Source organism: Manis pentadactyla, chromosome 7 (genome assembly GCF_030020395.1).
Source record: "Manis pentadactyla isolate mManPen7 chromosome 7, mManPen7.hap1, whole genome shotgun sequence".
NCBI classification, from domain to species: domain Eukaryota; kingdom Metazoa; phylum Chordata; class Mammalia; order Pholidota; family Manidae; genus Manis; species Manis pentadactyla.
Window position 1 is genome coordinate 135504453 of NC_080025.1, and position 21423 is coordinate 135525875.

Genomic DNA, 21423 nt, shown 5'->3' on the forward strand with positions numbered 1-21423 from the left:
ACTAACTTTTTCCTGTCCCCGAGGGAGACGTCAGGGGTCACACTGACTACTGCCGGACACCCCACCTTCTCAGTTCCTCCTCATCTTGAGTGGCCTGGTGTCACTTCTGGCTGCCCATTCCCTGGATGCTCAAACCTAAAACTGCTCCATTTCCCCAGACCACAGATTCAAGCATCCCGCCCCCAGCCACATTTTCACCCATCTGGCTCATTCAACTATTACAGAATAACTGATCTTTGAGCTGATCACACCACCCCATCTCTTGGGAGCCCTCCCACCTTCAGGGCCTTTCCCCATCACTGGAGCCTCCAATAGCTGTTGCTTTGAATTCTGGCTGCTCTCTCACCAATATCCTAAGTCTGTCAACCTTTTTCTCTTAGCAGCCTGGTGAACTCCAACCTGGATGAACCCTACTATCTGTTTTCTCTATGCTTCACCTGGGGAGTTCACACTTGGCACTAGTCATGCCCAACCTCCCTGTGCACCAATTATGCTGTATTGCTCTGTCCAGTTTGCTCTGCCACCTTCTGCTCCAACTACCCAAACTTTTCCATCCTTCCTAAACCACCAGTCACCTTCCTCTCATCAAGACAGGAGCTGTCTGAAGAACTCCCTTCATCCCACTGCTAAGCCAGCACACCTGTGATACCCGCCCCCGCTGCCTGCTGGCCTGCTCCTCCACCTGGCTTGAATCCCAGCCCCTCCCATTTTCTTGGGAAATCTTCTGTGCACCCTTTATCTTTAATCTCTCACTTGTTACAGACACTTCCCATCAGCATCTTGAATTGCTCAAGTCTCTTTCACATTAAAAGACCCCCATCTAATCAGCCCTCTTTTTACCCACTGCCCCCAGCATCCCTAGTTGAACCTGTCTCCTTACCTCCCTCATTTCTGCCACCTGCAGAATGGGTTTCTGTTTCCACCACCCACTGAAACAGCTTCCCCAAGTCACCAGCAACTTCTACGTTGCCAAATCTGATGGGCATTTTTTCCAGGCTCATTTGACTTGATGTGCAGAAGCAGGCAGATCTTCATTGAACATGACTCTAACCAGGCATTCCCTGGCTTCAAAGTCCTACAGTGACTCCCCATCACTCTTAGGATAAAGACCCCGAATGCTTAACATGGAAGGCTTCCCTGGCTGGCTCTCCTTGGCCACCTCACTCCCACTCTGCCCAGCGCTCTGGCTGCCCACCCTGGAGTCTCTGCATGAGCAGCGCCCTTCTGCTCTGCTGGCCTTTCCCCTGGTCCCCTGTGGCTCATCCTTCAGTGGCCACTTCCGCAGGGTCTTCCCTGCCCTGCCCCAAGGGAGGCTCCCCTGTTCCAGGCCCACATCACACACACCATGTGTGTTCGCTGGTGACAGCCGATCATGTGGGTGTCACTTGGTGGTGCCATTCTCTCTCCTGTAGACTGAGCTCCAACGGGCGGCAGCCTCATCTGCTCTACCCTGCACTGCACCCCAGTGCCTGGCACAGTACACACCACATTCAAGGAATGAATGAATGAATGAATGAATGATGAACAAACCCAAACCCAACTAGAGCTGGTTTACTCCGGAAGGGTTCTGGGTGTGACCTTCTGCACTCAAAGTGCCTTTGCTGTGCGGGGACCCCCACAGTCTGGTCCCTCCCAGGCTCTACCATCCTCTCCTTTTTGGTATAAAGCAAACTGCAGCCCAAGGTCCCAATCTGGCCGTCACCTGATTTTATAAATAAAGTTTTACTGAAACGCAGCATCGGTATTTGTTTGTGTATTGTCTATGGCTGCTTTCAGCTGTAACAGCAGAGCTGAGTGGTTGTGACAGCCACTGTCTGGACACAAAGCCTAAAATATTACTATCTGGGGCTTTAAAGGAAAAGTTTGCTGACCTCTGGTATAAACCATCAAGCAGGACACCTACTGTGTACTGTGGGGAAAATCGAGTAAGTGTGTCATGGTGGCAAAGGGGTGGTTCAGGGTCTCGATGGGAGTGATTCTCTTGTCAGCATCTATGGTCAGCATCTTCTTTAGCAGGTCAATGAACTCCCGCCGGTCCGCCTTTTCCACCAACAGGTCACTTCCTTCCAAATCTGTTGTCATGTTCACCTGGAAGCAAGTAGGGACTGGTTACCAAGACCCTGGCTCCCTTATTCTCTGCCCTGCGGCTCCATCTTAATCTCTCAGCCTTTCTTCCCGATCCTGGGCGGCTGCGGCTGCCCCATGGGAGGCCTCATGTTACTACTGCCCAGAGGGTGTGGCCATTCTCTGCAGGAAGGGCGGAGGGAGGCCAGGCGTGGGGAAGGGCAAGGGCCGCTGCTGGCACCTGCAGACATGCGGCGGGGCAGGGCAGGACGCACGCTGCTCTCGCTTGGCGCCTCCCAGCACACCGCGCTGACTGACCACAGGTGCAAAGGGTTCTGGAGATTGGCTGCGTGACACTGTGAATGTAGTTAACACTCCTGAACTGGGCCCTTAAAAATGGCTAAAATGACAAAGTTGTCATTTATGTGTATTTTACCACAGTTAAAAAACAATAACCACAACCAAGCAGTAAACAACAAGATGCAAAAGGCTTCTTTAGCCTTGAGAGCCCTGAGTGTCGTCTTCCTGCAGCTACAGTCCACAGTCCTCCTGCAGGCCCCTGAGTCAGGGCTGGGGTGACTGCTGTGCCTGTGTTCACGGGCTACTCGGGCCAAGACCAGCGCAAGTTCTGCACACAGGAGTTCTCTTCCAAGAGCAAGTCTATACTAGGATAGCCTTTAAAGACTTGTTCGGTGGTACTTCCCATATTTTCCAAGACATGCTCTGGAAAGCAATTTCACTTTCCCAGACGATCTAAGCTTCTAATCAACTGACAAGTATACTTTACTCAATCATGATTCTTGGTTATACTCATCTTTCAGCAAGAGGTGTGCTAACTGTTCATTGGTCTATAGCTTTACTTCTCATTGCTTTTGAGAAAAACTCACTTTGGGTTGCCCTGATTTTAGACTAGTTTTTACACTAAAAATAGCTAAAGTTCAAGAATTTTCTCTGGGCATAAAGGTGAGAGCCTGTAATCCCTCCAGTGAGCCAAGAGAAACTGACTGCAGTGGGCTGAACTGTGTCCCCACAAAAGATACGTTAAGTCCCTGGTATCTGTGAGGGTGACCTTATTTGGAAATACATTTGCAGATGTAGCAAGTTAAAATGAGGTCCTTCTGGAGCAGGGTGGCCCTAAAGCAATGACCAGTACCTCTACAAGAGAAAGAAGAGGGAGACAAGAGGGGACACAGGGATGGAGGCCACCTGGGGTGGTACAGCTGTTAGTAAAGGACCCTGGGGATTACCAGGGACCACCGGGAGGCTGGGACAGGGTCTTCCTAGCGCCTCGGGAGGGAGCATGGCCCTACTGGCACCTTGATTTCGAACTTCCAACCTCTAGAACTGTGAGAGAATAAATGCTGCCCAGTTTGTGGCACCTTATTATGGCAGCCTTGAATCATGGCTGTGGAACTCAAATGTACCAATGAGCTTAAATTCTTCTCATGAAAACATCAGGAAGATTGGCCAGTACTAGTTTGCAAATGGGAACCTAATAAACTGGAGCTATTTTTAAGGAGCTGGTGTAAGGTTTTGAAAATGTTCCGCAACCCCAGTGGTGTTCTTACGAAGGCAGGCACATCACTGGGTAAGGCCTAGGTTGACCCTCGCAGTTGGGAAATGTGGATTTCTCTTGCCTTCCCATATTGCTCTGGCAGAAGTCTTGTTGTGCTTGGTTTCAAAGGGCTAATGCTGCATACTCACCCACACAGCTTACCTGGGCCATGTCATCTAAACAGTTGAAAATGTACTTCCTTGCTTCTTTCGACTTAATCCCTGTCTCTGCTTCATGGTCATCTGGTGTCTGGTCAGGAGAGGCAAAAGCCGACTGGTAATGTCAGTTACGTCCCAGACACTGTAACTCCAACCCTCACTGAGGGCCTTTCCCCACCTCTCAGGGAAGGAGACTGATTCTTCCTGAAGTGACTGCATGCTAACTGCTTCCCCTTCTCACCCTGCACACTACCTCACCCTCTCCCTTCCTTCCCACAGGCACCTGCTGGGGGCCTGCTCTGAGCCAGGTCCAGAGGACTCCAAGCTGAGCTACATCGTCACATGCCTGATAGCTCAACATTCTTCTGTAAGTTTAAGGGATAAAGTAAGATTCCATACGTGGAAAAGCAGAAGCCCTTTTCCACACTGTTTAGAATTTTATTTTAATGTTATTTAGCAGCCTCTTGTACACATAGCTCTCACTGTGTGCCACACCCTATTCTAAAGCACATGAATTCAGCTAGTATTCATCACAAGCATCTTAGGCAGGTCAGTTACCAACCCATTTCCCAGAAGGAGAAACAGGACAGAAAGCTTAGGGACCTGGCAAGGTTGCAGGGCCAGTAAGTGGCAGCTGGTTCCAGAGTCTCTGCTCTGTGCTGCCCCTCTGCCTGGGGCTTGGCGCGCACACGCGGTTCCTGCACTGGCCTTGGTCTAGGAAGTAACCCAATTACTATGGGTCTTTGGACTCATCCATGAGGACAGGTAAGTAGTCCTCAAAGTCTCCCTCAAGGGAAGCTTTCCTGGAGCTAAGGAGTTCCAGGCTTCCATGCTGGGAACAGCTGGACAGGTAGGATTGAGGCTCCTACCTGAGACACAGAGGTGAGCCCTGGCCCTGCCCGGCCGGACCCTCCTCCAGCCTGGGCTCTCTGACTGGACTTGACCTCACCCTCGCAGCTGCCGCGTGTCAGCCCGCCCATCCGTAGCCTGAGACGGCCTGCTTAGCTCCCAGATCTCTTCTCTAAATCTTTTGCAATGAGTGGCCACACGTTATCTTTAAATCTTATTAGAATTTGGCTAAGGTTTCTGTCAAAAAAACCCCACCCACTCTCTTACAGAAAAAGTAACACCTAAAATGAACATAAAACATACTTAAGACTTACATCATTTTCTCCTTCTCAGGAAAATACACTCATTTTAATTACTAGGCACAGATCAAAGTGAAAACAAAATATGTTTCCATCGAAGTAAAACCACCAAAAGTTTATGGTGTGCAATGGTGCGCCATACCACCTGCCAGCAGGGGCAAGGAGCCCCTCCCTGGGGCCTTAGGATGCCATGCTGCTTGCACTGTGTCCTCTGCCTGGAGGACCCCTTCATCCTTTAGGGCCCAGCTCAACTGCTCCTCCCTGGCCCTCAGCCACAGTATTAAAGGCTCCCTCCCCTCAGCAACCACACACGCACACACGGGGTCCAGTCTTGCTCTGGACCGAGAGCTCCTCGAGGGCAGTGCCTGGCCCGTTTCTCTCTCTAGCACAAACCGAGAGGTCACCTTGGTGTACTGGATTAATCCGGGAGTTTAGCAGTCAGAGCTCTGGGATGGAGCTCTGCTGACAGCAGCAGGCCAAGCAAAGGGGTGCCTTTGACTGTTCCAGTTCATCTGCGCCAAGTGTCAACAGCAGCCATCCCTCCCCCACACGGCTGGCTGCCCCAAAGTGAGGTCCAGGATCAACATGCAGATGTCAAAAGCCCCCCACCAGTCAGACCACATCCTTCCCTGAGCTGGGGGTTGGTGAGGAATGGAGGGGACGCCCTTCCTACCTTCAGCCTCCACAGAGGATACGGTGAGTCTGTGTCACGGTTGAAAAACCTGGTTGTCTTTGTCCCTGCGCTTAATAAATATTCAGCTGGCAATCCCTGTGTTTGTGAAATATACCGAATCTGCAAGAAAAGATGAGAATGAGGTCAGGGCTTTTCCTGTCACTGTACATATGTGTACTAATGGCTCTAGTGCCTTTGAGAAAAATGACAATTTTGTAGGGAAAGAAAGAAGTGATCAAAGAAAAAGGGAGAAGAAAGATAAAAAAAGAACAGTGAGGCTAAGAGAAGCAAGGATCAGGAGACAAACCCCACGATCCCATCTGTACGTCATGTTATAAAACATCCAAATGAAGAGAGCGCTTGTGCTGAATACCTGTGCCACCTGGACCCACCTGATCGTACTCTGAAGCTCCTGGATATAGCGGCCAGCCCAGGAACAGCTCTGCAATGACACAGCCCAGGGACCACATATCAATTGCCTCACAAAATGGTAAGCCAAGGATGATCTCAGGGGCCCTAAAAAGGAAGAATGGAAGAAATCATAGCAATCTGGAAATGCTGTGGCTGCTTCTATATGAATTCTATGTAAAATTCTATCTTTTACACCCAGACTAGTATTACCCACCCTCTGTAAGCCTGTGGTCCTGGCACAGTGCTTCAGTGAGCCCTCTTTTCTTTGGCTTGATCAGGGAGCCTGGTCAGATGGCTGTTGGCTAAGACGAAGGGGCGTCTGTGGTTCCAGAACAGGCCTACCAGGAACCACAGCTATTAACTTCATTACCATTATACTCCAACCAGATGCACTAATGACCACTTCAGAGATACTCAGAGGTTATCTTTTGTAGCTGAAAACCCTGGAAACCAATCTTTAGAGAACTCCCAGTTTTTACAAAGGAATTTTGAAATACAGGTATTGTATTTTTTGTAATAGACAAAACTGGGTACCTCCACCCAGAATAATGGGATTAAATCCAATATCCATACACATCAATGACCCCTTGCTTAGGAGTTTGTACCACTTTTTCCCAAGGAAACAAACAGTATTTCTTCATTAGTTCTAAAATGTTCATCTCCTAAAAAGTTCTCCAATATTATAATCGTAGAATCCTGTTCACGACTACAGTCTGAGTATGAATCAGAATTTCATTATAAACCCATTCCTGACTGTAGGAGTCAGGTCCCTTCACACACTAGACAAGGTCACGTGCTGGAGCTTCTGAAGAAAAATCACCTAAACTCAAAGAGAAAATTTGTTAGTAATCAAAGGTAGTCAGTAACCAAAACCAAAGAGGCCACAGAGCGCATCTTCTTTTCTAAAATTTGTCATGATTAGGTGGGGGTGCATTTTGGAGAAAACCAGGTTCAAGGTATGAAATATGAACACAGCTTATGTTTTTTTTTTAATGTGGCTCAAGGCATTCTGCTGACCCTTTGTGTAAACAGCAAGGTTGCACATGCCCTATGGCAGCCATGCCCTGCAGACGCCTATTGTGGCCGTTTTATGACACATCACTGCTGGACCGTTGTGTGTCATGGGGCCCTTGACCCCACAACTGGCCTAGGTCACTGTGTCCAGCACTGCCCACACTCACCAGGCTTCCAGAGTCACCTGATCAGTGTGTGTAATTAGGAGATGACGGCATGTTGCCTCTAGGAAAGCAATCTCTTTAGAGATGGTTTTGGTTAATTTAAAAAACGACATCCCTTAGAAAAGAAGGGAGTATCTGAAAAGAACATTGCAGAGGAAACAACATGCTTTTCCTACTATGTGTCAGAACCATCTTTTCTTTCTGCGTTTCTGGTCTAGACTCAGCGGTGTCCACCTGCCCCGTCTCACATGCACGATTAGGCTTCTTCCCTGAAGAAGAGCTGTGGTCCCGGTTCCTGAGAAGCCCCTCCTTTGGCAGGCTGCTGGCCCCGGATTAAGCATCTCTGAGCCTCCTTCCCCCTGTTCCTCTGTGACCTGGACCTCTGCCCCTTTGCACCCTGGACAGTCCGGTCCCAGGTTGGGTCTTAGAAACAGTCTGGCCCAGCTCCGTGGGGACATCTCTGTGCTTGACCACGAGCTGCCCTTTCTGTCAGGTTAATCACTGGTTCTCATGCACCTAAGCAGGCTGTTTGGAACCTCTAGAAACCCATTTCCCAGTTTCTGCTCCCTGATGGTGTGCAAGGCAGAACCAACAAATGAGACTGACAGGAAACTTCAGTCACATCCTTCGGCAAGAAACGGATCTCGTTGATGGATGTTACATGAACAGGGCCTGTGAAAATCGCTCAGTCCATTTTCTATTAGAAAATGAAAGGGTAGCTACTCACAGTACCATGATATATGGACAGCAGAATATTTTTCTTGCTGTGATCATTATGAACCACTGCTTACGTTGCTGGGAGACAAAAGAAACAGAAGGCACAGTGCTGTGTCCAAGGGTCCCCAGTGCTGGGGAGCCCAGCTAAAGCACATGGGACAACTGAGGCTGAACACAAAACACACACAGTACACACAGATATGGAAACCCAGCGAGTGCAAGCATGAAAACATGCTCTAGCATCTCCCCTTGAAAACTACAGCAGGACAGAGGAACAAACCGAACCAAACAAACCTGCCCTTGTCCCTGTCACCTCCCTGCAGCTGCTGCCCTGTTTCTCTGCTCCCCCACCAATGTCACTCTCTGAAGAGTGATCTGCAGGCCCACTGTGTGCCTCACCCTCCCCACTCAAGAGCAGTGCTTGTCAAGATCAGCAGCCACCATGTAGTCACCTCCATTGGTTCACTTCTCAGCTCCGTGACCCAAGAGCGGCGTTTCTTTCACATAGTTGGCCATTCCCTCCTGTTTTGAGATGCTCAGTCTGGTTTTCACGACACCCACACACTCCCATATTCATCCTGTCTCAGTGCTTGTGGCTTGTCTGTTTCCTGTGCTGGCTCGTCCTCTCTGTCCAACTGCTACAGGATGGCAAAGTCCCGGGGTCCCTCTTTTCTCTCATTTCATCCTAGTTCTGGGTAACTGTTATGGGTGGAACTGTGTCCCCCACAAAAGACACGTCGAAGTCCTAATCCCTGGTACGTGAGAATGTGTGACCTTGCTTGGGAATGAGGTCACTGCAGATGTAAGTAGAGTTAAGATGATGTCATACTGGAGTAGGGTGGCCCTTAATCCAACATGGCTTGGTGTCCTCATAAGGGGTAAATCTGGACACAGGTGCAGAGGGAAGACGGGCATGTGAAGATGGAGGTGGAGATCGGAGTGATGCTGTCACAGGCCAAGGAACGCCTGGGGCTGCCAGTCAGCGGAAGAGGCCAAGAAGGATCTTCCCGTAGAGGCTTCAGTCGAGCATGTCCCCGCTGACACCTCGACTTTGGACACACATCCAGCCTCAGAACTAGGAAAGAATAAATCTCTGTGCTCCTAAGCCATGCATTTTCTGGTACATACCTGTTTTTATAGCCCTAGGAAACAGATACAGTATAGTAATCATATCCACTCCCACAGATTTAAACTCCAATCCTATTTCCAAATGGCTATCTCCATCTTGGACTTTTCTCAGCTCTAGATTTTTACGTTCTGATGGCCAGACTCCACTGGATTGTCTCACGATCATCTCATTTTAAACTTACTATGTTTAGAAGGGAACTCTTCTCCTCTGCCCCCTCCCAGATACTCCTCCCTCTGTCTGCCTTGTTTCATTCAATGGAATTATACCCCCCCGACCCCCCAACTGCTACTCGCGCTAGAAACCTGGAAGGATCTTGAATTCCTCTCTCTCCCCCTTTATCCTCACCTCCCAATCCATGAATATGGCCAGCTCCAATGTATGTCTCCAAGTGGCCCCGGACTCCCCACCTCGGCTGCCACCGCTCTGGCCCTGGCCGCCCTGTCGCACGGGGAGCCGCCTGGCTGCTCTTTCCGCTTCCTCTCGCCTTCCTCCAATCCGCTCTCTACAGAGCTGCCCAAGTGAACAGGTCATGTCTCTCTTTGCTTCAGAGGCTCCCTGCCAGCACCCAGAACGAAACCTGAACCCCTCCTGTGGCCCACAGGCACCTCCCTGCCCAGACCCTGCCCAGTTCTCCACCGTCCTCTCCTCCAACGCTCCAAGTTCAAGACTCCAGTCCTGCCAGTTTTCTTGCAATTCTAGAATGCCCAGGCTCCTTGTGGGCCTAGGGCCTAGGGCTTTCATGATACTGTTGCTTCTGCCTCAAATGCTCCCTCTGCCACTGGCTCTCAGATGGCTGCCCCTTCTCATCCTTCAAACCTCAGCTGAACTGTCACTGCCACGGACAGGCCTCCCTTGACACCAGTTAGTCTCCATCCATGGTGCCATAAATGTCACTTTACAGCACTTTCCCAATAACCTGCTTACTGTCTTCTCCCCCACTAAGTCCATGAGGGCAGCACAGTGCCTGGCATTCAGCAGCCACTCAATCAAGAAGGATTAATAGACTGAATAACTTTACTAAATAGAAGAAAGCGCTAAAATATGTGATGCAGATAGAAAGTTGTAAGGCAAACACAGTAGAGTGCAGGGGGTAAATCTTCAGCAAGGAGGAAGTCTGGGCACAGGGGCAGGGTTGGCAGGGCACTGGTTCCATGCAGTCGGGTGTGTGCCGCAGGGGTGGGGCCCTGAGGTGCTCCCGGAGCAGGGCTCCTGTGGCAGGGTGAGCACTGAGAGTCAGAGGGTCTCACAAAAGAATGATAGCAAAAAATCTGGAGAGAGTGGCAGGGGCTGGAGGCGGCACCGGCATGGTACAGGGCCAGGGCTGGAGGGCCGGGGCTGCCTCTGAGATTCAGTCCTCTGCACTCTGTCTCCTCCTTCTCACAAAGCCAGAGCTCTGCACGCAGGATACATTGATCATATTTCTGCTACTGGCCCCCCTCCCCACCCTCCTTCCTTACCCGAACACTGCCCACTTCCTCCCTGCTGGTGTGCCAGGCGATGAAGATGGAAGCACGAACGACCAGACTGGCCCTGTGAGTATGAGCGTGTGCTGTTCTAAAGGCACGCCCCTACGTACGTCCCTACATATGCACCCCACCTAGCCTTCTCGGGGCAGGGCCTGTGTCTCATGTATCTGCTCCTCAGCCTGACCTGCTCCGTCAGTATCTATCTGCTCAACACCCAGGCCACGGCCCTTAGGTAAGGAAAGGACTGTTCTACCTGGTCCTCAGTAACCCTTGGGGGTACTGAAGCCCATTCTGCTGTGATCTTGCAGCTGCCTTGTCCCCGTTTCACTAGTGCGTAAGGCTCTGAGCTCCTGGGAGTTCAAAGTCAAGTCAAGAGTCAGTTTCTTTTGCTCAGTGAACTTGAAGCACGTTTGATGGTTGCTAAGGCTTGTTTGCTTTCAGTGGAGAAGAAACTATTCTATTCTTAATGGTTATTCTAAACCAGAATTTGGTTCCAGCTCCATTCATTCACTCACTTACTCAAATATTCAACTATTTCTAAGTGTCCACTATGTGCCAAGTCCTGTGCCAAAGAGTGAAAAATAAACCAGACTTATGGCCCCTCCAGTTTCACCACTGAGGTGGTGGTAACAGTGTGCCACCAGCTAATATACAATGTGCCAAGTGTGAGCCCCGTACACGAAGGGGGGCTGGTTGGCAGGGAGAGGCAAAGCAGGGAGGGATTCCTGGGGGAAGTCTGAGCTGAGTCTCGGTAAATGGCAGGTGAGGGTGGCCCCCAGGCACAGAGAGGGTGAGTGCGTGTCTCTCTTCTGCCCCGTCATGTCATGGCCACGTCCCCGGCGCCTAGCACCATGCCTGGGGCAGGCTGGGTACTCAGTACACATTTGTGAAAGGAATGAATCTTTCTGTTTCGACTCCATACCCACAGCAGGGGTCAGTTTTCCCTGCGGCTGGCACCTTCTCCTTGGCAACTCCTCCTATGACAAGAGGCAGACGACATGGCCTTTCTGTTTCAAAGTTTACATGCTTTAAAAAAAAAAATCACATTCTGGTTTCTTCCGTGGGGGCCGCTTCAGTTCTGTTTGGTTTCACAGCAGGTAGGACTGCTGTTTTGGGGAATGGCCTTCCCCTTGGGCTCAGAATTGCCCAGGCTCTGCGAACAACTCATCGTTCATTTGCCACCCACGGAATCATCTTGCAGTCTCCTCACTGCTATTTTGGGATGTCAAAAATATTTTAAACATACATGAAGTGTCAGACGAAATCTGCACCTAAGAAAGAAAGGGATTGTTCCTTTCCAATATTCCCATAGCAAGACGCTGAAAATTCTATTTTTCTGTAGAAAGAGAATAAACAACTGTCATTTTGGACATGTCCGTTATTGAAGCTTTGCTATTTCACCCCACTAGCACTCCTGACAGCACACATAGCTGGTAGGGTTTTCCCAGACCACACCCAGATTATGTGACCCTATGGGGCCGTGATCCCCAACAGAGGTGTGGAGACCACTCAAGTCGAGTGGGAATAACATATACTTGGGAGCCATGTTCACAGGTAGAACCCAGGGCCGCCAGATTCTAGCTGTATGCTGACTTCCTGATGCTGATATGAGGATGAAATTAAACAGGACACTGTAGGAAGCGTCTGGCACAGGGTCTGGCATAGAATAGGCAGTCAGCCAATATGAAACCACTTATCTATAACACGTCTAAGTCCATGTGATAGAGAACAGACACAGAGTAGCCCCACTCCATCCCCTTTCCTCATTTTAAAGCCCGGTTTCCCCCTTATAAGTTGAAACACTCAGAAAACTGTCTAAATAGATTAAAGAACACCTATTAAGCATTTTTCATTTATTTATATAAAAAAAATACAAAGATTAATATAACCAACAACCAAGTCCCTACCACCTACCTAACTTTAGAGAGAAACTAGGTCCACACTTGCACATGCCTCTCGCACAGTTAGCAGGGCCCTAACTCTGCATTCTACGCCATGGCGCTAGGTCGCCTCTCCCAACCTCCCAGCCAACCATGAGAGTCAGTGCCTTGTTCCTCTTCATGGTACACTAATAAAACAAGTGCAAGGTTCACAGCCACTCCCAACTTGGGCAATAAATCTGAAACAGTAGTCAGAGAGCACAGGAAGAACTGTGTGTTTCTGGAAAAATGTTACTCAATTTCTCTGAGTTTTTATTTCACCATCTATAAAATGTGATTATTAATCTTGCTTTTTTTCTTGTCTCTACAGCAGCTTATGAAGATAAATTATGGTCGGTGGAATTATAAAGCAGTTTGAACTCCTTGGAAGCAAGACACTCTATTAGCCCATGGTATTTTATAATCACTGATATTATAAGGTGTACTTGGATTGAACTGCTGTGAAAAGCCCGTTCCCACAAATATATGTAGATTGAAAGTAACCTCAGTATGGCTGGGGCAGAAACAATCAAAATGTAAAACTGTATTTCAGATGTGTTGTTAAATCTTATGTTTCCACTGCAAAAATTAGGAGACTTGGAAATGCTGACATGAACTCTGAGCCACTGTTTGAGCTGGTGACCTGGGGTGGGCGGCGAGGGATTACACCAAAGCAACGCAAGGCCTGAGAAACGTCAGAAACCAGAGGACTAGGAGGAGGCTATTTCAGAGACATTGGACCCCAAAGCCCAAGGGATCTGCAGAGAAGACAGCCCAAAGGGTGCATGCAGGACAGGTGCAGCCCAATGGGGAGTGAAGATACCCTCTGGGCATCGCTGGGCTGCTAGGCAATGGTGAGCAGCATCCCTAAGTGCCGGAGTCATGCCATGTCTTGGGGGCCCAGAAAGGCCCAAGTGGAGATGTAAATGGCAACCCAGGCTGGCTAGCCCAAGGCCAAACTGGGATTTGATTTTGAAAGACAGCTTTCTAGGTGAACAGGAGATATGAGGGAAACAGCTTTGTCTTGACTGGGGTGCCCGGTAGCTGAGAAGGGCAAAGGAACACAGGGACGGAACTCCAGGAATGGACCCAGGGAGGGGCACACCAGGAGCCCGCTCACTGCGTCAGCTCTACCTGGGCCAAGGTGGCGAGACGGTCCCTGTAATGGCCTACCCAGACACTGCGGAGCCCGAGTCTAGGCACACTCTCCTGAAGAATACTTCGCCCTGGAATAAGCTGAAGATGACATGGTGGTGGAGAGCTGCTGCAAAGGCACAAGGCTCTGGCTCCAAAGAAGCCTGGGAAAGACACCCCACTCGAGCCTGTGGGAGGTTCCAGCTTGATGTCACACACACCACAAAATCGCTGCACAGGATTTCTAGAAGTTCTACCTTTGGCCCCTGCTGCTGTCCATAAAACTGTGCGCTCATGAGGATCACCTCAAGACCCTCACCAGGGATTCTGTCATACCTGAATCACCTCTAGCTGTCACCAATAGACGTGCTCAAGAAATGAGGACGAACCATCACACCCACATGGAAGGTTGATTATAGATAATCAGTGTGGTCTAGATGCTGATATCATCTCCATGCCACACTTGGACAAGCTCCCAAAGGAAGCTGGGTTCATTGATTCAGCCGACCATTTCCAGCATAACGTTAGAATCAGAGCGGCAGTTATTTGGATTCATACTGGCAATGAACACCTTGGCTCTGAAGAAGACTTTTCCTGGTGTGCACTATATATATATATATATTCATTCCCTCCCCCTCACCCCCACGCTGATCCTCGGCTCCTAGCACTGCTTCAGCTCTGCAAAGTGCGATGCCAAAATCTAACTTTCTTGCTTACATATCAGAAGAAAAGGTTGGATCTGGAACTTAACTGACTATAATTTCCAAAGGCTTTAATGATGTTGATGTAAATTGGAAACCAGCTCTCAGATGTCTGGAGCATATTTTAATGTTAGCCTCTAAATTCCTCACAAGCCTCAATGAGAAACGTTCCTATAAAGAACCAGCTTGGACCCCACAACAGTTCATCTCCAAACAGCCAGGAAATTCCTTCCCCACTTGATGTGCACGGGGCCTGCTTTGCCCAGCGGCCCTGTATTTCCCAGTTTGGTCTCTGGTGCCTTTATCATGAAGCCAAGGGTTGCTGGAGAAAGCCTGGTCTTACTTGCTAGCAACCCACAGGACTATAATATCACCAGTTTATGCTCGTACTTTTTGCCAAAGTGCGTGCTCAGTAAATGTCTGCAGAAACACGTCAGCTGGGGAAACGAATTGCAGGTTTTGGTACGTTTATACATAGAGTGATCCTTTCTACACATATACTGCTCCAGGTTCTTTTTTAAGCTTAAAAATATCTTAATTATTATTATTGTTTCTTATTGTGAAAGATAACACACAAAGAAGTACATAGAGCAAAAGTGTAGAGCTCAGTGATTTGACGGAAAGCAACGACCAGTGTCACTACCAGCCAGGTGAAGAAACTTAACGTGGTGGGCATGACAAAGCCTGTCTCCACGTGTGTGACACGCAGCCCGTGCGGGTGTGTGCGCCTTGGCGGCGTGGACCCCGGCCTCCGCTTCAGCCCTCTGCCTGGATGCAGGTTCCTAGACAGGCGGCCCGGGTGGGAGTCCCGCTCAAACTGAGAGGGTCTCAGCACAGAAGCCTGGAGCCGGGAAGATGACACAGTTGGCTGAGAGAGAAAGGAGACAAATGCTACCTTTTCAGTTCCTTTTGTTGATTGTTTTTCTTCTGCTTTGCTGTTGTTAGTTCTGTTGACTGAAACTAAGGGTTGAAACTGCATGGAGAGCTTCCCCAGGAAGCCTGCCAGTACTGGAAGGCCTAACCCAAGCCACACTGCCACCTGCTGTCACCTTTCAGCTTCTGAGGCCACTCTTTGCACTGGGAGGGAATTTGGGATTTCATTCTTGTGGATCAATTGTGAATGCAGCACCTTCCCTTTATTCAGAGTGGTGATGATCTGTTACTCACCAAGAATAGAAAGGAGACATCAGGTGGGGACAGAAAAGGCTGGTCTCTTTCATGCTGATCACTTAATCCAAGGCTCACCATCTACCCCAGATAAAGGCGTACTAAGAATACTTAGGTGTACTTTATTAACATAAATATAAAACTTCCCAATGGTCAACATTTAGCTTCAACTGGTTCATAGTGAGTACTCAAAAATGTTTGTTGTATGAATGAATGAACCAACACAAGACTGAAGAATCACACCACCTTCCTGCCAGGGGTCCCCATGCTTGCACTGCAGAGGCTCGGGAGTTCCCAACACTTAGCATGACCTGTAACAAAGACAGGCTCGTCTTTGGGGTATTGGTTTTCCTTACAGCACCATCTGATCATGTGGCTTGTGGGGCAAAATCACAAGGTATTCTTTATGGCTGATGGCCTGGAATAAGAGGGGCAAGCCTGAAACCTCCACCCTCTCTGGAAGGGAGATGCATTCAGTGTCACTGCCTGGAGACACACCAACTGAGAGCAGAAGGCAGAAACCTGAGATTCGAAGAAGGATCCACTGAGTGAAGTTGCCAGACACACAGTGGACAGTGAATTTCCATTGCAGCTGTAGGGATGTTCCCATAAGGCAGGGTCATCAGAGGAGGCCTCCTTCCCTATATGGCACTGTTGGTAGAGAATAACTGAGAAAGAGGGTCTAAGGCTGCTCATATGCTACCTACGCAAGTGTTCAAACACAGCCAGGAGCCATCCTGGCTGATGGAGTAGGTTCTGGCCCAGGGGGTGTGTCCTGCCTCCAAGCTGGCAGGTGTGAAGAGGGTGAGAGGAGCTGGGAGGAGGTCGGCCTTGCTCCATGGGGAAGCTCACACCATTCTGGCTTTGCCAGGAGACCAAACCCACAGAAGAGGACTGAGGGCACAGCCTTCACTCAATTTCCTGGCAGGAAACTGCGGCCTGTGAAGACCTGCCACGGTCAGGAGCAGAAGGGAGTTCCATGGTGGCTGTTTGCTCCAGCAGGACGTAGCACCAGGAGAGTTTTGCCAAAGAAAAAAAAGGATATAAATAGCAGGTCTCCAGCCACAGGCAGCTTATTTATCCAACATCCAATTTTTCCTAAAGTAGCTAAAAAACCAAAAACCAAAATCCCCTCCAAAAACAAATCTGAGTTTTCTTTCTTGTTTGTTTGGGTCATGGAGGAAAAACTAAGCTGGCTCTGCACAGCTCACACTAGGGGGCGCTGAAGTGCAGCAGACACAGCCCTCGGAAAGGCACCTGGACCTGCCACTCTCATGGGACAGAGGGCTGGAACTCCCTGGGGACGGCTGCTGAAACTCACTGTGCGAAATCCACAGTAAAATGTAGAGCAGAGCACCGGAGATGTTTTTGTCAGCGGCAGAGAAGTAAGGTGTCCCCTAGGAGAGGATAACACTGCCCCATCCTCCCACTAACTGTTTTTCCTCATCCTAGCAATGGGGCCTCTTTGTAGTCCAAGAGCCAGGACTCTTGCACATATCTTTGGAATGGAGCAGCCTTCAGCAAAAGAGATGAAAATATTCATTTTGCTCTCCTGAGCACCAAATACTACTCTAGCCAAGTGAGCAAACCAGTGTGTGGAATCAGGGAGATGCCATATGTCAGCAGGAACTCAAAGGCAGAGTAAAAGGAAAGGCAGGAAGGAGGGAGGGAGGGAGGCAGAACCCTCCAGGCTCACCAGGGTGGTCAGGATGAGGCCTCTGGACACCCACAGGCGCCCCTAGTTTGCCTCTTTGGAAAGCACTCCTCTGGCTGTAGACTGAAGCCTTCAAAGCTGACGTGAGTCCTGCCTCCCCAGAACGCTGACCTCCAGAGGTGCTCCGCCTCTGTGTGTCCCCGCTGCACACCCTAGCTGACCCTGCTTTTTCAGCCATCCTCACATTGATCCTTAGGGTTTTTGACAATGAGAATAACCTGCAACCAGCTTTTCAACAAGACTGGAAGCATCTCGGGATGATGGACTGTGTGCATCACTTATCTCTGCATAGCTCACAGCACCCAGCAGAATTCGGGAGAGGGGTCTGCCACAGACGTTGATTGTCACATGTCACACTCATGAGCTGGAAGATGCTATGGCTTCATTCTTTGTTCCCTGCCACCAAGAGCTATGCAAGGACACAGTACATGGATGTGTGCTCAACTGGAGAGATCGTCTGAGGAAGAAGTAAAAATGGGCATTTCTTACTACTTATTTATATATTTATGTATGTATGTGCTTTTTGTAAGGAAAGAGGATGGGTAGGGGGCAGGCAAACTCTAAGCTCTTCTCTGCTAATGGGAATCTCATGGAGAAATCTGCATGGGAATGGAAAAAGGTCTCTGCTTTTTAATGGGAGAAGCTTGACACAGGAAGTTTGTACCTTTAAAAAGTATAAACCAAGGAGTGGTGGTTGCAGAAGGAGAAACGATCTGGAGATGGAGAAAGAAATAACAGATGGAGATAGGAAGAGAGGAGGCAGCTAGGGAGCTTTCTAAGACTTCAACTAAAAAACCCACAAGCAACTAAAGGGATGTTTGAAAGAATGGTAATGATGATTGGTGTGAAGAGCTCAATCACTTTTTTGCCAAAGAATTAAAGTTTTGAAGTATTATTTAAAGGAACCAAGTGACTGACTGTCATGTCGCCTCTGTCGCGTGTCAGCTATGTAAGTAGGTCTTTATATGTATGCACTTAGACTTGCCCTGGATTCCCCCATGACATCAAAAGTTCCTTGAGGAGAAAGAACCTGTATTTGCTTCCGGAGGAAGTGCAGTGGCTGCACCGCACACAGCAGGTTCCAGGCAGCATTAACCAACTCGCTACCCCCCAGGTCTGTCCCCACTCTGAAAGGATCTGATGCAGAACTTAGTTTGTATTACTGGGCCTCAAAAAGAGTTTGCTTTTCAAGAAACAAAGCAACCCCACATGCCCCAAAGACTCAACTCTAGATTCAATTTGAGGCTGAGTGAAACAATTCTGCCTGACTCTTGAGTGATACTTGTGCAAAAAATCAAACATAAGTCTTCCTCCTTCTCCCCTTTGGGCTCCCCTGCCTTTCCGGAGGCTGACAGCCTTCCCATGACCAGAGAGCCCGAAGTTATGGGCCATCACCAGGGACTCACAGTTCAGGCCAGGAAATCAACACCGATGGAGGAAGTGTGGAGGGTACAACCCCCAGCACTTCAGGCTGCACAGAGGAGAGGTTGAGGGAAGACACACGGCACACACGCCCCAGCCTGGTCATTTTTCCCTAGGACTGCATCAGCAGCTTCAGTGGGAGCGAGCCTATTCCTGTGTGCACCTAAACATCTGGTTAAAATGACTCCATTCTGTAAGCCAGAGTGTAGGGTCCCTCACAGGTTCTTTCATCACTCCTAGTGAGCAGCCACGTCCCACACGCTTCTCACTGGCCCTTCCGTATCATCACCGAGGACCATCCTCGGGACTGTCTTGATGGGCTGGGGTGGGGGCTGGGGCAGAGGGAGGGCAAGGATGCTGCAGGGGTATTTTCTTTTCTCATACATACTGTGCTCAATATGCACAAATACTTGTATAGCCTCTGTTTTTACCATTAATATTGGGATAAAGTAGTTAATGACTAGATTTTTCTATGGGAAGCAGCAAAGCACAGAGGGTTGGGGTTGGGGTGGAAGTAAAACCCCAAACATAAGAAGAGAAATGCTAAAAAGCTGGCATCTGTAGGTATTATTCAAAAACAATATGGGAAAAGGCAGAACTGTATTTCCTCTGTTCTTCTAAGGGGAAGTTCAGAAAAAGGTCAGAAAGAGAACAATGCAGGCCGTCTATCAGCAGCCTCTAACCTAGAAGGTTACTTACACGCTGCAGCCCCATTTCTCAATTCTGTAATTACCACCCCCTTCTGCAGACCGCACGCCACCTTGGCCTTATGAATTATACATTTCATTTCCATTTGCCAACACCCCGACTGCCGAGGCGGAGGGGTGGGCGGGCTGGGTGGATGCTGGCCCCCTCTCCCAGGTGCACACGCGTGTTCCAGAGCAATGGCGCCCACCCGGGGCTTCTGCTTGTGTTGACCTTCAAGTCCCAAACTAAGGTTTTGTTTATTGAACAAATAAGCGCCAGCTACCAGTGGGATTTTCCTAGGGGAAATCACACTGGGGCGCCTTTCCTTCACTTTAACATTTTTATTCAGGTGAAATCTGGTGAAAATGAGTATTAAGGGTGGTCGCGAAGGGGGCAAAGGTGACATGCAGCCTGAGAGGTGCGCGTGTGTGCTTAGAAGCGCCACCAGCACCCCCTCAGCCCTGCTGTTTGAGCTGGGGTGGGGAGGCTGGAGAGGGGCCACCAGAAATAGATACCATGACAAGAACGGAGTAACCCCTCTCTCTCCGCCTGGTGCCTCTGATTACCTGGCACCCCTTGCCTACCATTTCAGAGGGCCCCAGGGAATCTCTGGGAGCTATTTGTCTTCACAAGTACTATTAATATATCAAAGGGGTACTATTCTTTGTTCAGGGTGCTACTTCTACTTCTTGGGGATTTTCTTTTCAAATGTTTAAAAAAACCCATTAGGTTCGGTAGCGAAGTGTCATCTCAGGAACCCAGAGAATATGAGAACGAGGAGCAGCCCGTGAAGCTGACGGGGTAAGCAATAATTGAAAGAGTTTCCTTGAAAAGCAGATGGCACACTGGAACCTACCACTCTAACACGTGATGCAGGGAGAGGTTTAAAACTATTTTTAAAAAATGTGAGACCCATTTAGGGAAGACAGTGCTAAGACAGGTATAAAAATAGGATATTTAATTTCTGAGGTTGATCTCAAGAACACAATAGCAAATGGGATTAATATTAGGTACAAATTGCTGTGACATAAATGTTATTCCCTTAGGTTTTTTGAAAACTACTCTCAGTGTTGGATCATTTGTTTAGAAAGGATTTACTGCGGGTTTATTGGGATGTGCTGTGACAGCCAGCCTCTCAGATGGCCCCCAGGGATCCTCGCCTCCTAGTATTCAACATCCTTGTGTGGTCTCCTCCCACACTGAACAGGGCAAACCTGCAGGACCAACAGGATACTGCAGACATGACAATGTGACTTTTGAGATTAGGTCATAAAAGACACTGCAGCCACCACCTTGCTTGATCCGGGGTCACTCACTCTGGGAAAAGCCAGCAACCATGCTGTGAGGACACGCAGCCGCCCTGTGCAGAGGCCACATGGCAAGGAGCTGAGCTGCCTCGGATGAGGCTCCAACCCCTCTAGCCCTGTCAAGTCCCCAGATGACGGGAGCCACACAGTTGCATGACTAGACGCAAGCAGAGCTGCCCAGCCAAGCTGCCTCTAAAGTCCTGGCCCAGAGAAGCTATGAGAGAAGACATGCTTATTGTTGTTTTAAGCCACTGAGTTTTGAGGTCATTTGTTGTGCAGCGACAGATAACCAATGCCCAGGTGTGCGCGTTTGGCTAAGAGAGGAAGGATCACGGAAAAGAAGTGTGACTCGTTTTTTCCACAGGCCTGAGTTGAGCATTGGCCTGGTACCCAATACTGTACTGGACACTCCATCTGGTCCCTTCCCTGCAGGGGCAGATGCTCTGGAGGGGAATCAATTAAATGCCCCTTAAAAAGGTTGATGGCACAATGAAAACAATGTGAGAAGAAGACTTTCAAGGTCCAAAGATAGGAAGGCTTGAAGGGATGGAAGAAAGGTTGTAAACTGTTACTCCACAGACACAGACACATAAACTGTTTGGCCTGCAAAAGATTGAAACATTTTAGAATTAGTTATTGACATTTAGAAATCAGGTGGTATTTCCTAAAAGTCTGAATTTCCAGCTTCTCTTGAAAACCCAAAGCTCTGGCAACTGTGGGCTACACATCTGTGCTTGGCAACAATTAAACGAGGCTGAGCAGCGCTGGCCCCTTAAACGGCACACACGCGACCCCCACCACAACCTCACCAGCTCGCCGACCTTGCCTGCGCTGGCCCAACATGCACTTGAGTTTGTGACCCTGAGGGGAGAG

The 21423-nt window shown here is 49.2% G+C and overlaps 1 protein-coding gene across 19 annotated transcripts in view; it reads right to left on the minus strand.

Annotated features, from left to right (window-relative positions):
• Nucleotides 1-21423, minus strand: part of HIPK2 (homeodomain interacting protein kinase 2) — a 175906-nt gene that overhangs the window by 52482 nt on the left and 102001 nt on the right. For all 19 annotated transcript variants that reach the window (XM_036926084.2, XM_057504811.1, XM_057504815.1 and 16 more), the window contains 4 exons: nucleotides 5991-6114; nucleotides 5599-5718; nucleotides 3782-3868; nucleotides 1904-2088 (listed from right to left, as the gene is read on the minus strand). In XM_036926084.2, the coding sequence (XP_036781979.2) occupies nucleotides 1904-2088; nucleotides 3782-3868; nucleotides 5599-5718; nucleotides 5991-6114 (516 nt within the window). The remainder of the gene's footprint in view (nucleotides 1-1903; nucleotides 2089-3781; nucleotides 3869-5598; nucleotides 5719-5990; nucleotides 6115-21423) is intronic.